Here is a 16,801-nt window from a genome sequence, read left to right as displayed (position 1 = left end):
ACCATAATGTTTCGCTAAACCCACGTTTGCCCAACAGCGTAGGTGTTGTGTTTTCGCGTGATAGTGAACCAAACTCCCAGCTAACAGACACTGAAGTAAGTTAGACGCTGCTAGTCGCTGAACGAATTTAAGCTACCTCAGCTCGCTAACCAGCTCGCTACAGAGGTGGGCGAAAGTAAAAAGTAATCTGCCTGAGGTCTTCGAGTGGTCGCTACATTCTCTCGGATGATCAGAAAACGGTCCCGTTGTTGTTGGTTTAGCTCGTTTGCTAATTCGCATAGCCGATTTTTAATCCGGAGTTTATTCGCAGCGGAAAAACGGTCACTGAGCTCGTCAACATCGAACCGCGAGCGAACGAAACTCTCGCTGGAGTGAAGAAGCTGCGCGAACAGAGCTCAGCTGATTGACGGTCGTCAGGTGGGAGAGATTTCATTGGTCCAATCAAATCTCAGGCCCGCCTGGTAACTGGATATAATTGGCTGAGCCCCTTTCTTTCTCCCCGCCTCTTCGCGGCTACAGAGTGCACCGATTGGCCGAATCAGATCGCTGGCTCGCGTAGTAACTGCACAGGATTGGCTGAGCTCTTTCTCCGCCCGCCTCTTCTTGTCTCGCTCTTATTCGCTCCCTCACTGCACCCACAGACTGAAAACGTGACTCTCTGAAATACTGTAAGATACGGCGAAAACAGCACGGACAGACACATCGTGTGCTTTCCTAAATGCTGCCCAGTTATACTTGCTTGTATAACGTTAGTTTGATCTGTTAACGGTTTCAAAAATAAATTTTGATATCCACGTGGAACATGGACAAAATATATAGAATATACATATTTGCAGGAAGAATGGAATATAAATCACACATGCTAATGGTAAAGGTGCATGAGTTGCATTTTTGTTATTTTATATAATATACTAACGCTTGACACAACACTTAATTCAGTGCTGTCGGTCTACAACCCCTTTACTTCATGGCCCCTACTGGGGATTTAAGCCGTGACGTATAGAGTCACGACTGAGAATGACGTCAGCGACATGCTAAGAGAACAGTACACTTTCAGCTTTTCACTACAGCCTACTGTAAGGAGCTGATTACTTTTACTAGCTTCTGGATCCTTCCATGAATTCTACATGTATGTACATTTTGAGTGAATTTTTCACTCCACCACACACCTTCAAAACTGTGAAGGAAGCACTCACCTCACACTTTCCCTTGAGCTTTTGCCCAGAATAATTTTTCCACAGTAATTTTACATCTCAGCATCCCACTTCTGTCACTTAGTAAAGACAGAATCAATAGCTACACAGTCAAATGTAACTTATGGCTTGAAAACTACTTAATTTACTCCTGCTTTGCTGTACTTTTATCTGCTCAAATACAGTGCATTGCATAAGCAATTAAATAATGACGTTTTTTTTAATTATTATTATTCTCAAAATGTTAAAAGGTTGAAAAGAAGAGTATGATGCTTACGTTTACAGCAAACGTAACAATCCCGACTGCATCCTATAATAAAGCGGCATTTTGGCCTAGAGCTTCAAATGTTATTTATCATGTTATGCAGAATTCTGTAGAACAGCATCATAACCCACCACTTCATTGGTTTGCCACAATTTTATAGCGTTTTCGTTCATCAGTGTTCTCTCACTGAAATACCCACCGTGCATTACATAACTACATCATACAACCACAGGCCATATACCTAACCAAGTCCTGCTTCATTCTATGGTCATCATGTCCCTATTAGGAATTCCAGGTCTAAAGTAATTTTCTCTATGATAAAAATATATAGCATTTTTGAAAAATGTTGCACAGGCTGCTATCATGCCCTGAGCTTAACAAAAATGGTTCCAAACTCAATGCGTTTTGTCCTACGTACATTTTTCTTTAAAGATGCCATAGAATGGAAGACTGTATTTACATTGGTATAGTTGAATAAGGAGAGTTTGGTTCATGGAACTGACATACCGTAAACCTCAAACACTGCTCTTCTCCTTCTTCAAATGCAAATCCTATGTAAAAGAGGGCGGTAAAATGGGCCAATTCCAAAATCCTAAACTGTTATGTAAAATCTTGATTCATTTTCTATATTTACCCCCTCAAATTTTACATACACCAGTCCACGCTATAGTCCAGTGAAACAACAACAATGGAGCAACAGCCATGAAAATAGCATACAATGTGCAGAAATTGTACCGTTCCAGGTTGTAAAGGGGATGTCTGCACTTTTCATACCTTTCCCAAGGAACCATACTGTCAGTGGGCATGGCATGTTCCTCTTTAAACAAGGCTGAAGTTGGCTTCCTATTCGCCAGCTTTGAACGTTCCATTCCACCTTAAAAGCCACATTTTGTACATGAGGCAAAATGTAACTGTGGTAACATCTAAGGTAGAACGGAAAAGTTGCAAAATAATTGGTGAATAGGAAGCTAACTTAAGCTCTCACATCTTTAGCCATTTTTAACAGGATTCTGGACAACTTTAATTCAATGACGTTAAGTTTATCACGCTGGACAGTTTCTCAAAGCTTGGACAATATCGAGCAGGTATTGCTTAGCCTTTGTCACTGAAGAGAGGGGCAGTTTCAACCTTATTAGCATCACAACTTCAACAGCAGCTTGTAAATAGCTAGTCATGCTGTGTGATTTTATCCATGTTTTGACTGTTAAAGCCAGATCATCAAATTGAGTTTTATAGTGAGCTAACAACTTCACTAACTTTACGTGTTGTTATCGAGATCCAAAGCAAGTTGCTAGTATAAGTAATGTTAGCTACTAGCAAGCTCCAAGTAACTAGCATAGCAAACGTAATAGCGTGATGACCAAGCTTATTTAAACGGAGGTTAATTTTATTTTCCTGCCTGTGTCTATTTCGACATGTTGCTTCTGCGAGACCCGTCGTGGTGCCTCGCTGTAAACCAGCAAATCAGAGCCGAGCTCATCAAATTATTCATTATCCAAATCATAAGGTTGTAAATGGGCAGTGGTGAGTAATGTTAGTTTATTTGAGCTCAAGCCAGTTCCGTCATCAGTTGGGAGCGAATTGGGCCTGGGCGATAGGGCGATGTAACTGAATATCGTCGATGATGGACAAGTTGATGCTGTTTTGGTAAAAGAAGAGAGAATTAGAGAGGACTAATTCACCATTAAACAGCTTTAAAAGTAAGTCGGGAAACTGGGGCACACATTTAAGAAGTGTGTGGGCTCCTGCATCAGTAGCCAGTTTCAGAGAGAGAGAGAGAGAGATTTGTTAAGGAACTGCATGTGTTATTTCTCTCTGCTACACACTGTAATGCTAGCTATACCACACAGATTCACCCCAATTTACTTTATGTGAACATAACCGGAAAGAATGCCAACATGCTCAAAGTGACTCACTGCAGTGAAAAGCGAAGTTAACTCTAACCTGAAGAGACAGTTCCTCTGGTCTTCGTCTACGGCTGGTGTGCAGTATTTTCTGTACAGATTAAGTGGGGTTGGAGATTGTTTACCTAAAAACATGGTTATAATTATTTTTAGATATCGCCCAGGCATAGAGCGAATTAGTATTCACAGCTAGAAAGTAAGATAGCTAATCCCCACTTTGGCCACTTTATAGTTTAATATTTACATACAATGAACAAAAGAGGATTAAATTGTTAAGCATACTTATTTATAAAGCAATTAATAGTCAGCTAAAATTTCAGGATCATGACAGGCCTATTAACTACCACATTTAACAAAGCATAGATTTGTGAGGGGTATTTTGGTGAAGTTGCCAAACAATTGCTAGTTGTCACGTCAATTCATTGCGCAGCAGTGTTAGCTGACACAGAGTAATAGTTGTGTTTCAACTCCTTAATGACCTTATAATTTAGAGTATCCAGTGACATTCAGGAAAAAAAAAATTGTAGGACACAAATCGAGTTTGGAACCTTTTTTGTTTACCACATGCTTTTGATATCAGCGATTTTCAAAAAGTCATTTTTTGTCAGAGAAAGACCCAGAGAACCTAATATGGAAATGACTAGAACGACAATACAACTTCTGGTGTCAACTAGTCCTGCTAGCCTATCTACTGAGTTAAAGGCCAATAAATACAACCAAGTTCACATTAGTGTATCTATTTCCTCAGTTGTCCAACAAAACCGTAAAGAAAATAGTGATTATATCTTAATTCAGCACAAATGGATACTAGAGACACATTTGTACCCTTTTAGGCAGAAAAAGGAGCTACGCTGGAGTAAGAGATCTAGATTATAAGATAGCTACCTTGCTAACTTTAGCTTTTAGCTAGTTGTCCCCCTCATTTGACTTCAACTTTTTTCTATCTTTTGAGTAACCTATTCTTTCCACTGTAATGGTATGTTGAAGAGAGTTACTACAGTTATGCAGCTGTAGCACAATTGGGCCTCCTAGCAGTAAGATTAGCTATATGGCTTGCTGCTGCATTAAAAACAGCCTCCCCTAAAAAGCCACCACAAAGCAGTTGCAGTTTCACAAGACTTTCTTCCACCTTCAAGACACATCACCAGTAGGGGGTTTTCCTAGTCTTTAAACCAGAAGATCTCACTCTAGAGTCTACTGCAGAACTGCTGTAGGATGTGAGTAAGCATGTTTACAACATGTGAGCAATAGTTTAGCACTGTTTCATTTTGGCCTGAGTGCCCCTTTAAAGAGGATCGGTTCTCTTTGATGTGACACCAGCACCGAGAAAATTTCGGAATGTTTTCTTGGTGAACAGTGACTATTCTTCTCCTCGCTATTCTTTCCACCACTAACACTATAGAAAATGAGTGGATGAAACTGTCTTCTGATTTTTGTGAGATGGGAACATACTATAGGAATATGGGGAACTTTGAGTAAATAAACAAATAATGTAGCTACTAAATAGAAGTTATTCAGCTACTATTTTGTAGAAAACTACATTCAGTTGTTGATGGACATAGATCCTTGTCCATTTTCTGAATAACCATTATTAATACAAATTTAAGCATATGTAAGAAAAGCACACAGGAAAAATACATTAAGTTGTACCTTTTATTAAAAATGTTATAAAAATGCTACAATGCACATATAAAATGTTTATACTCTACTCTAGATTTAGATCATACTTAAAAATGAAACTGTGATGTAAGGTAGAGGGCAATGACTTCCCCTCAAATGAATGTACTGCCCACACGAAAACAGTTCTGAATGCAAGATTTCCTTTCAGACATGACCAAATAATTTCTGTAACAGGAAGACAACTGTTCACCCTAGTCCTCTTTACGACGCAATTAAAAATACAATTTAAATACTGTACTGTAAAAGTGTGCTCACTTTGTGCATAGTAAGTGTATTGCTACACTCAATGCATAGGATCAGAGAAACAGTGTAGTTCATCATGAGGGGCCTAAAAGGCTACGTTATGACAGCAGGCTGCACCTCGCACATCAGATTAGTTTTATCCTTTACCCGATTAGATGCACGTCAGACAGACAGACTACTGGAATGCGACTGCCTGCTTCTGAGTTTGTATAAAAAAGTGGTCTAAACTGGATGAGATTTCATGCCATTATTTTATGACCTCTAAAGATCAGATGTGCATCAAATAAATGCGAAAACGATTATTTGCCTGTCTTAATGCAGCCCAAATGACTCAAAACCAGGTTTATTAAAGCCTTTATACGTGTCAAAGATTAACCAAAAATTAAACTAATGACAAGTGCATCCCAGATAAACGTAGCAATCACAAGTCATGTTACTGGTTTTCCAACTGTTAAAATTTAGCAGGTGCTAAAGGTTTGGGTAAATCAGGCCCATGGAGTCTGATAGTTGAAAAGCCTCTCCTGCCCTGAGTTTGACCAAAGCCAACACTCAACATGTAAATTTGCAGCAAATAAATAAAATAAATTATAAAGTCATAATATAGAATGGGCTGGCCCCCATCATTCTTCATTTGCTGATAAGACAAATATACGAATACTTTGACTTCTAATAGCAAAACAAAACCTGCAGTTGAGCTGACCGACAGTCTATTGCCAAAATACTGAGGGAAAAAAAACCGCTGGGTGCCAAAATGCACCTAAAAGTACAACAGAAATAAAAGTCATGCATCACGGTATCCTTACTGCCATTTCTGAATCCTGAAATGAATAAAAGTTCTTCACCTTCATCCATTCCAGTAAGTGGAAGACCACTAAGAAACATAAGACGCTGATATCTGATCTGTCAATTTAAAAACAAAAGATCAAAACTGATAGAGTGTACAGTAACAGTTAACAAGCAGTATCTATAGTAAAATATATATATATATATATATTTATACATATTTTAGACAATTTCATTGTTTTATGAAAATATCTTTTACACTTTTGTATACACCTTGTTCTGCTCTCCAATGATGTAGTGTTAATGAATGTAAGAAATAAATATAAAAGCATGTCTGGACAGACAAATACAGAAAGAAAACATTAAAAAACATACAAAGGGTATGCAAATAAGATAACTATGGTCAGCTCATAAAATCAAGGCCATCCTTTACAAGACACAGACTCCTTTCCCTGAAAGGACCGCAGATTTAACTTGCTTTCCATAAGGGGCAGAAAAGCAGGTAACATTTAAGAGAAGTATACAAGTCTCTGGACAGGTTCTTGTCTAAGAACCGACAATGATCTCCATGATGTGGTCCAGTTCATTGAGATCAGAGCGACAGTTTGAGGGTGAGCCTATGGAAGGGGGCCCATGAGAAGGGGCCAAACTGTCCAGCAGGTCATAGGGACCCATCTTAGGAGCGCTCTGAATACCTGTGAGCATGGTATCAAGGTCATAGTAAGAGGCATCTACATCTGAGAACAGCTCTTCAAGAGCGGAGTCCGGACCTGGGGCACTGTTCTTGATCTCAAAGGTCCCAAAAACCTGCCCCATGGTCTTTGGATCCTCCCTGGAACTCTCCTCTTCATCATCTACTTCATCATCATCGTCGTTGTCGTCGTCATCGTCATCATCATCATCTCCTGGGCCAAGCCTAGAGCTTTCGCAGGCCTCCTCATCTCTTTCTACTTCTACAAGCTCATCCCGTTCCCAGCAATGCCGAGCGCTCTCTGAGAGACAAACATCAGAGGCCGTGTCACTGACTGTGACAGAACACAAGGTTTCGTCTGTCACCACCTCTTCTTCGCGGCATCCTTCATAGCTGAGGACCGAGAAGAGCTTTGGCTCAGCATCCTGCTCCCGCGACCGACAGAGCACCTCGGTTGCCACCAGGCGTTCAGATGGGCTTTGGCTGCCACCACAGAAGGTCTCTGTGACCACCTGCCAAGTGCCGTCATGAGTCATCTCCTCCTGGATCTGCCGCACCGTGTTTGCAATGAGGACCGAACGGCAAAGGTTCGGCTCCACCAACATGTGGCACAGCTGCAGCTTGATGAGGGACATGTCCAGGAGTGACTGTCGCTGCAGACTATAGGACGATGACACCTGAGCACCAGCCAGGCTTTCGTCCGACATCTCATCTCCGTCGTCGGAAAACTTGCGCTTGGTGCCTTTGGAGAACATGTCGATCCTACAGAAGAGAGATCAAATTAGGAGAGACTCATCAGCAAATAAACAGATTTCTAGATAATATTTACTGTAACTGCATGCTTGATCAAATGTCAGTCACCATACATAAACAAGAATAGTATACAATGATAGACTATATGAGCCTTCAAGGTGAAGATTTAGCTCAACACAATAAAGCTGCATTCAAGCAGTAAAACTGTAAATTACTGGTTTGCCAGCAAAACTGCACTCAAACAGCAGGCTACGTCAGAAGGGGGAACCTGAGGGATCTGGTTGTTAAATGAGATGTGGTGTTTGTCACTTTCACAAGTCACCATTCCCTCCTTTCACACAGGAACAAAACTAAAGGGCAACTCTCATACTAATAGTAAATACATAGTCTATATAAGTGTCCGCTGCTTTGTACCATTGCCTGAGTAATTGTAACATTTTAGTAGGGATGCACAGACATGGGAATTGTGGGCTGATGCCAATATCCAATGTGTTTCATGTACATACAATGGAGTCCAAAAGTCTGGGACTGCACTGAAAATCTGGATTTTTTTTTATTTAAACCTGAAAACAAACAGCAGGAAGTTTTGAAATTTTGAAAGCTTTAAAACAAACAAAAGTTATGACCATTAACATGATGAAGAAACATTGAAGAAGTCACTTTTCAAATTTAAACAAATTTGTGACACTGACCATGCTAGTTTGGGTGCATGCTGTCATTAAAGCCAAAAGAGGGAGATACCAAATATTAAGAAAATCTGAAATTTATGCTAAAATTCAAATATTCTTCTTTTTACTCATATTGTTATGCTGATAATATAACTTGCAATGAAAAAATGCTGTATTAAACTAGAAAACAATTCAAAACAAAAGCATTTTCAATAGACTTTTGGCCCCACAGTATACATTAGTGATAAACTATATGGACAAAAGTATATGGACATCTACACATTACAACTACAGGAACTTTTATGACATTCTATTCTAAATACACAGGCATTAATATGGAGTTGGTCCACCTTTGCAGCTATAACAACTTCCACTCTTCTGGGAGGCTTTCTACAAGATTTTGGGGTGTGTCCGTGGGAATTTTTGCCCAATCGTCCAGAAGAGCATTGACACTGATGACATTGATGTTGGACGAAAGAGCCTGGCTCACAATCTCTGTTTTAGTTCATCCCAAAGGTGTTTGATGGGGTTGAGGTCAGGGCTCAAGTTCTCCCACACCAAACTCACCCAGCCATCCATGTCTTTATGGACCTAGCTTTGTGCACTGGGGCCCAGTCATGCTGGAACAGAAAAGGGTCTTGCCCAAACTGTTCCCACAAAGTTGGAAGCATACAATTGTCCAAAATGTCTTGGTCTGCTGAAGCATTAAAATTTCCTTCACTGGAACTAAGGGGTCTAGGCCAACCCCTGAAAAACAACCCCACAGCATCATCCCTCCTCTACCAAACTTTACACTTGGCACAATGCAGTCAGGCAGGTAACGTTCTCCTGGAATTTGCCAAACCCAAACTCGTCCATCAGACTGCCAGTCAGAGAAGCTAAATGCGTCACTCCACAGAACACGTTTCCACTGCTCCAGAGTCAAGTGGTGGCGTGCTGCAAGACTATGTGCTTAATTTTATCCATCTATTTGCAATAGATGTGGCTGAAACACCTGAACTCAATAATTAGGAGGGGTGTCCCAATACTTTTGTCCATATAGTGTATCTCGTGATGATATCTCTTGACAATACCAGAACCAATGCATGAACATTTCTACAGGATAGAAATTGGGAGAAAAATCCACCTGGATTAGCATCACAGAGAAATTCAACATTTATTATCTTCTATGTCTACATTTTAGCTTTGTTTATGATGCATCAATTGTCACACATTTACAGTAAATTTGATTTGATTTTCATAGTTTCCTCACATGGTCACTCAAACATACTTAAGTAGTATTTACTGTCTGACCAAATGGTAACTATAAATGGCACCCCAAATAAACAATCTCACAACTGATGTAAATCAAAAGGGTTTACAGTGATTGATTTATCACATTCAAATTAAAAATTTGGCTAATCAATTTTCAGAAAAGACATACTGGCCAGATTAATATTTGGTTCCAATAACACACCACTACTACTACTACTACTACTACTACTACTAATAATAATAATAATAATAATAATTATGATATCAGTAATAATAACAATGATAATAGTAAAATCTCATATATTTTATATTATTATTTTATATATTATTCCAAAAAGACTAGCTGTACATTAGATGAATTAGACTGATGCTATCTACCCACCCTCTGTATATTTTGTATTGCACCTTATTACACAGAAAATCTAAATAAATCCAGCAAATGTCACGGACAAGGTTTGATACCAGAGCAACGGTAACGCTAAAATTAAAGCAGCCCTTTCCTTTCAACTGAAGCAAAAAACCACAGAGATGTGATGAATGCAATTTGCTATTGTAACACCAAGTCTTCTTCCGTCGTGCATGATGTACACAAACAGCAAGACTCCACACTTCAACTGAATGGGATCCAGACACCACTGAGGAACTAATGAGAGCTGTAATAAAGACTAAGTGTGGACAAACACATACGAAGTCTCCATGTCTCCATGGCCAGCAAACCAGGATTACAGGAGCCTAAAAGTGACAAACATGCAGCCAGAACACAGAAAACACATGACACCAACCAATATGTCAAAAGAGATCATCTGGCATCAGTCCATGATGGCCTATGAGTTTGTGTTGGGGGGAAGGTAATGAGCCCTCCATCAGTTATTTAGATCAAGCACTCATGGGTGACTATGAGATGTGAAAACCCTATGCGATTATAGCTGAGCAACAATAATGAAGTACATTTATAGTTATTTATCAAATTACACAAGATGTAAAAACGACAAACCAACAGATCCATTAATTGCAGGCATTTTAAAAAAGCAAAGCATTAAAAAATGCAAAGTCATTTCATGTTAAGAGTCTTGACTTAACATAATGGAAATGATTTGCCTAACCTTTATCAGTATCACACACACACACACACACACACACACACACACACACACACACACACAGACATACGAAAGTTCTAACCCAAAAGACCACGTGTTAACCAGATACTGACGGGGTTAGGATGAGGGCACAGGGGGTTTTGCCTACCTGCAGCATGAGTGACATCCCAGCACTGTAGAGACAGAGACCAGAGTGCAAGCTGACATACATTAACAATATGACTAATACAAAATCCTGTGCTAAAGTACAGCCTAAGCCACAACCAATACTGAAAATGCAGCACTGCATTCAGTTATTGTAAAAGAAACAAAATAATACTATGGCTAAAGCTAAGTCTTTATCTATAGGGCAACCTATAATCCATTTCAATTTACAACCAATACTACACATGAGCACTTGCATTCGGTTATCTCAAACAATTACAATAATAGGCCCATATCCTACATGTTTCTGATATTTTTCCTGATGTTCAATTATAATGTCTTGTGTTTTTTTGTACACCAAAAACAGTCATAATTCATTTTTACATGTCCATTTTCCAACCTCTAAGTCACTTAAAAGAATACAGACTGTTTTCTGTTACTGTCTTCAGGGCTCATCTATGTAAATGGGCTGTGTTCTGACTGGTTGGCCTGTACTGTGCCCCATTCCAAAAGCAGCCCAGGCTGAAACACTCCTTATAACTTCAGCATGAACCAGTGGGGTTAACCTACTGTAGGCCAAATACATGGAAATATGCTGACTTTCATGACATCACAAAAACAATTCATTCAAACAAGCTCTTTTTGAAGTTTCATTTCCATATATGGACTGGGGACTGAACGATATGTTTGGAAAATCAAGCTCTTACTTAAAAAACAAAGGAAGGAAAACTCAATTTTCTACGATAAGTGGTCCTTTAAGTATAGAGCCATAAAAGGTGAAGAAAAAAAATACCAGTGATTATGTGTATTACATTTAAAACTAATAAAGAGTCCACATAGGCAGAGCATAAGACTAGGTATATGTGGCAAGCATGTCTGCCTGGGAGATTTAACTAAGAACCACGCTGGGTTGCCAAGTAATTGACCACTTAATATGCCACAGTGTATGTCTTGAGCTTTCCAAGTAACTATGTCAGACTTCACGCAGTGGAGAAAGCGAGGATTTCATCAGCATTTTGTCCTCCCTCTCCTCTGGTTCTAGTGTACTCATTCCCAAAGGCTCCACCCCGGGCAGACCGGCAGGCCAGCGATGGAAAGTCCGATTCAGTTCACCGAACCGATTCTTCAGAACCGCGCATTTGAAAGAATCGAACGGTTGATTCAATGATTCACTGGTTCAACCCTCAAGTCAACGTATTCTCATTTACTCCACATGCAGTAAAAATGAATTCAGTGAATAAGTCTGACGGTCACCGCTAAAGCTAGGCAAAAGGACTATATTTAGCTGTTACCATGATAAATTACATCATAATATGCTTTTCTGAGTATATCCTGGATACTGTCAGTACTTAATCACTTTCCAACCGCATGTTTAAACAGAGCATACTTTGTCCTGTGTAACTGGATTTCGTGTGAAATTGTATTAATAGTTTTTATGGTAATTTTAAAATGTGGCACTATTTAGTCCTATCTTACCAGATGTCAGGAAAAAATTAATATCATGGCATATCATGTATCATTAAAACTCGAAGTGTCGTGATATGACATCTGGTCATATCGCCCACCTCTAGTCAGACGTAACACAAAAGGGAGCTAAGTATGGTGTACAGAGAGAAAAATGAAAGCGAAGTCAAAAGGGTATTCGTGATAAATACTAGAGACGCATCAGAAGAATCAGTCTTATGAATCGTTTCGACTGAATTGGTCAAAAGAATCGGTTCGTTCACAAATCGGTACAACGCTCCGACTCGCCTCGCCTCGCCTCCCCTCCCCCACCGCCCTGACGTGGACAACAACCAGCTAGCTAGGGTTAGCTTCACTGCCGGGAAAAATGGCTGTAGTTACTTGTGAAACAAGCGGTAAAAACTGGCCACAGTCATACTAACACGAATTAAGACCGCGCTACACGTTCACGCTTATCCTCCGGCAAATTTAAGCCTTCAGTTTGCTCACTGACAGCACATTTTATCTGTTATACTCGCCGAAAAAGTGACACTGCTACTGCTCCACCTAGCCAAATAAGGCTAGCGCTAACACGGAGACGACAAAGGTTGGAAGCCATTTTGAGTTTCTCAACCAGCTCGGCTCGGCTTTTCCGTCATCTTGTCTGGATCTGTTTTCACCAACATACGTTTACAATGTTTAAAGAATTTAATGTACACAAAGCATGTAGATAGGTTTAGCTGTACTTCGAGGCAGATATGGCGCACCGCGGCGATTAAGCGGGATAGCTAACGCGAACCGTGCTAATCTGCCACTTCCGCAAACATGCCTCTTTTCGAAATCGACCGCGCATTTAAACCATCGAGTATCGAGATAAAGCGCAAAACCGGACTGGAGCTGCGTGCCAGCTGGACGCCTTTACGCGTCTCGGAGCAAACAAACTCACCTCGTGTTACTTCTGTTCTTTGGTGATGAGCGACATAAGCGTGTTTGGAGGCCGGGTGTAGTATTAAAGGTGCAGCTCCTCGGCCGCTGGGAGCCAGATTGCAGTGAGTGAATGTGCTCAGTTCAGTGTGCTGGCTCTGCAGCCAGGCGGCCAGCTGCGCCGGTGAAGGGGCGAGGGGGCGGACGCTGCAGTTTGATGGACAGACAGCAGGCCAGGGCTTCATCTGGGCAACCCCGAACAAAAGCGTTGGGGGAAAATGGTTTTAGACCTTATTTTATATAATTTTTTAGAAAATAATAACCTGATAATATTTTCAAAAGCTTAATCTAGACAAACCTCACTTAAATTTGAATTGAGAATAACACACTCACCGTGCACTTTATTAGGTACACCTACCTTGACACTCTTTGTCCATTTTATCAGCTCCACATACCATATAGGTGCACTTTGTAGTTCTACAATTACAGACTGTAGTCCATCTGTTTCTTTGTTTACTTTGTTAGACCTCTTTTACTATGTTCTTCAATTGTCAGGACCCCCACAGAACCACCTCAGAGCAGGTATTATTTGGGTGGTGTATCATTCTCAGGACTGCAGTGACACTGACACAGTGGTGGCGTGTAAGTGTGTGTTGCACTGGTAAAAGTGGATCAGACACAGCAGTGCTGCTGGGGTTTTTAAACACTGCGTCCACTCACTGTCCACTCTATTTGACATATCTACTGTGTTGGTCCTCCTTGTAGATGTAAAGTCAGTAGAGACAGTAGCTCATCTGCTGCTGCACAGTTTGTGTTGGTCATCCTCTAGTCCATCAGTGGTCATACGAAGCCAGAGGACGCTGTTGGCTGGATATTTTTGATTGGTGGACTATCCTCAGTCCAGCAGTGACACTGAGATGTTTAAAAACTCCAACTGCTTGTTTGATTAAAAAGAGCATTTTTGGGCCTGTTTAGTTGGATTTAGTGCAGCACAGTGTGGAAAATACTGAATACATATAATTGGATTTGTGATAGTATTTTTAAAAAGTAGCACTACTTTGTTCCAACTTATCAGATGTTAAAAAAACATACTGACATAAAGTGCATTGTGAAAACATATCATGTATAATGATATTACATTAATATAAACCTCATTTCCAAAAAAAATTGTTACAGTATGTAAAACACAAAGACAGAAAATCCATTTTGACCTGTATTTAAATGAAAATAGTACAAAGACATTGTGGAGCAGCTTATGCTGGATTTTAGATGACGTCCTTTTCAGGGATGTCCAGGCTTACTTCACCAAGGCCAAGTTGCGTTCTGCATGTGTTACAACAGCATGGTTGTGTAATCAAAGAGCGTAGGTACTACACTGCCCCGCAAGCAGTCCAGACTTGTGTCCTATTGAAAACGCATTAAGAAGTGATGTCTGTGTTAACGGCCTAGCTATGGAAATCTCCACCGCAACTGCGGAAAGGGGTGTGTAACTGTCTTTGCTCACCTGATGACATATCTTCAGAAAAATGGAAAAATCAACTAAATTAACTTGTGTCTTTAAAAAGAATCATTGAAGGAATAGTGTTATCTAGTGTAAATAAATAGTACTTTGACACAAGACACAAGATTCTGCCATAGCAGCGCAGCAGGTTACTGCAGCAGGACACAGTGAGTTAAATTTGTGCATGTGCAGAACAGCACTGGTAGCTGTTCCTGCCACCATTTTTGCTTAAAATCCCTGTTGTGTTTTTGTACTGATTTCAATTTAAGGGTTCTTAACTGAATTTACCATTCACTGTTTTCTGTTTTATTAGCATTTCATATATTGTCCTAACGTTTCTGGAATTGAGGTTTGTAGGATGTCTGTTCTCCACAATGCACATTTTTTGCATTGCAGTATCACAATGTAACATGAGGTGTTACACTCTTAATAAATATGCCTGATTAACTGGATTTAGTGCAGTGCAGTATGTGAAACAATCAGAAATCATTGTACTTGTAGTTTATGAAAGTTTTTTTTTTTAAACATGGCACTGTTCCAACGTATCAGACCTCTAAAACTAGAAAACTAAATATCTGATATATATATGTATATATGATATTTAGTTTTCTAGTTTTCAAAAATATAGCATTGTTATACACAGTATGTATGATGACATTTAGTTTTTCTGAGGTTTGATAACAGACATAAAAGAGCCACATGTAAAAAGTACCGTCAAAAAGTATGAGTAAAATGATTTTCCTCATACTGCAAGGCACTAAATCCAATTAAACAGGACTAATTACACTCTCTTTGTAATGAAACATGCAGTTGGTGATTTATTATGGTGATTTTGTAATTTATCACAATAATGATAAAAATCGTCATATTTCTCACCTCTACATCATAGCCTTCAGAGCAGATTAATCAATGTATTACAACCCCTTTTCCAAAAAAGCTGGAATGCTGTGCAAAATATAAATAAAAACAAAATTTAATGTTGTGCAAATCATTTAAACCCTATATTTAATTGAAAATAGTACAAAGACAACAAATCAAATATTGAAATGGAGAAATGTTATTGTTTTTTGAAAAATATATACCCATTTTGAATTTGATGCCAACAACACATTCCAAAAAAGTAGAGACGGGGCAGGTTTACCACTGTGCTGCATCACCTCTTCTTTTAACAACAGTCTGTAAGCGTTTGGGAACTGAGGAGACCAACTGCTGTAGTTTTGAAAGTGAAATGTGAACCATTTTTGCTTAACATAAGATTTCAGCTGCTCAACAGTTTGGGGTCTCCTTTGTCATATTTTTTATTTTATAATGTGCCAAATGCAGGCAGGCCAGTTTAGTGCCCGGACTCTTTTAATACAGAGCCGTGCTGTTGTAATACATGCAGAATGTGGTTTGACATTGTCTTGCTGAAATAATCAAGGCCTTCACTGTAAAAGACGTCATCTGGGTGGCAGCATATGTTGTCAAAACCTGTATATATCATTCAGCATTAATGGCGCCTTCACAGATGTGCACGTCACCCATGCCATGTGCACTAATGCACCGCTATACCATCATGAATACTGGCTATTGAACTGTGCACAGATAACAAGCTGAGTGGTCTTTAGTACGGAGGATGCATTGTCAATGATTTCCAAAAAGAAATTAAAATTTTGATTTGTCGGTCCACGGGACACTTTTCAACTTCCCCTCAGTCCATTTTAAATGAGCTCGGGCCCAGAGAAGGTGGCAGTGTTCCTGGATCTTGTTTATATATGATTTCTTTTTTGTGTTTAAAAGTTTTAATTTGCATTTGTGGATGCAGCGCTGTTATCATAGACAGTGGCTTTCAGAAGTGTTTCTGAGCCCATGCAGTGATTTCCACTACAGAATCATGTTTGTTTTTAATGCAGTGCCATCTGAAGGCCCAAAGATCATGGCCAGCAAATACTGGTTTTTGGCCTTGTCCCTTGCATAAAGAGATTTCTCCAGATTCTTTGAATCTTTCAATTTTATTATGTACCATAAATGATAAATGATGATGAAAAGCAAAAGTTCTTTGCTGTTTTATGTTGAGAAATGTTATTCTTAAATTGTTGCTAAATTGTTAGCAACAATTAAATTAAATTGTTAATTTGATCGTCAGTCTTTCACAGAGTGGTGAAGCCTTCTACATCTTTATTTCTGAAAGCCTCTCTGAGATGCTCATTTTATACCAAATCATGTTATTCACCTGTTGCCAGTTAACCACAAGGTGTTTTTTAAGCATTACACAA

General features: G+C 39.5%; 1 protein-coding gene across 2 annotated transcripts; it reads right to left on the bottom strand.

The window, feature by feature from the left end:
• Positions 1-4,997: 4,997 nt before the first annotated feature.
• On the bottom strand, positions 4,998-13,219 carry cdca4 (cell division cycle associated 4). 2 transcript variants are annotated; one of them, XM_036581926.1, is made up of 3 exons: positions 13,068-13,217; positions 10,683-10,707; positions 4,998-7,521 (listed from the first exon to the last, which is right to left on the bottom strand). In XM_036581926.1, the coding sequence occupies exon 3, from the start codon at positions 7,512-7,514 to the stop codon at positions 6,615-6,617; it is 900 nt and encodes a 299-aa protein (XP_036437819.1). In that variant the 5' UTR covers positions 7,515-7,521; positions 10,683-10,707; positions 13,068-13,217; the 3' UTR covers positions 4,998-6,614. The 2 variants fall into 2 exon arrangements, with proteins under 2 accessions (XP_036437819.1, XP_036437818.1); XM_036581925.1 differs by lacking the exon at positions 10,683-10,707 and having other exon boundaries at positions 13,068-13,219.
• Positions 13,220-16,801: the final 3,582 nt, after the last annotated feature.

The sequence above is a fragment of the Colossoma macropomum genome, unplaced genomic scaffold, assembly GCF_904425465.1.
Source record: "Colossoma macropomum unplaced genomic scaffold, Colossoma_macropomum, whole genome shotgun sequence".
NCBI lineage: Eukaryota > Metazoa > Chordata > Actinopteri > Characiformes > Serrasalmidae > Colossoma > Colossoma macropomum.
This window is presented reverse-complemented; position numbering and strand designations above follow the sequence as displayed.

Coding starts and splice junctions, on each gene's coding strand:
- cdca4 (XM_036581925.1), bottom strand. CDS start 7,514: ATGTTCTCCAAAGGCACCAAGCGCAAGTTTTCCGACGACGGAGATGAG.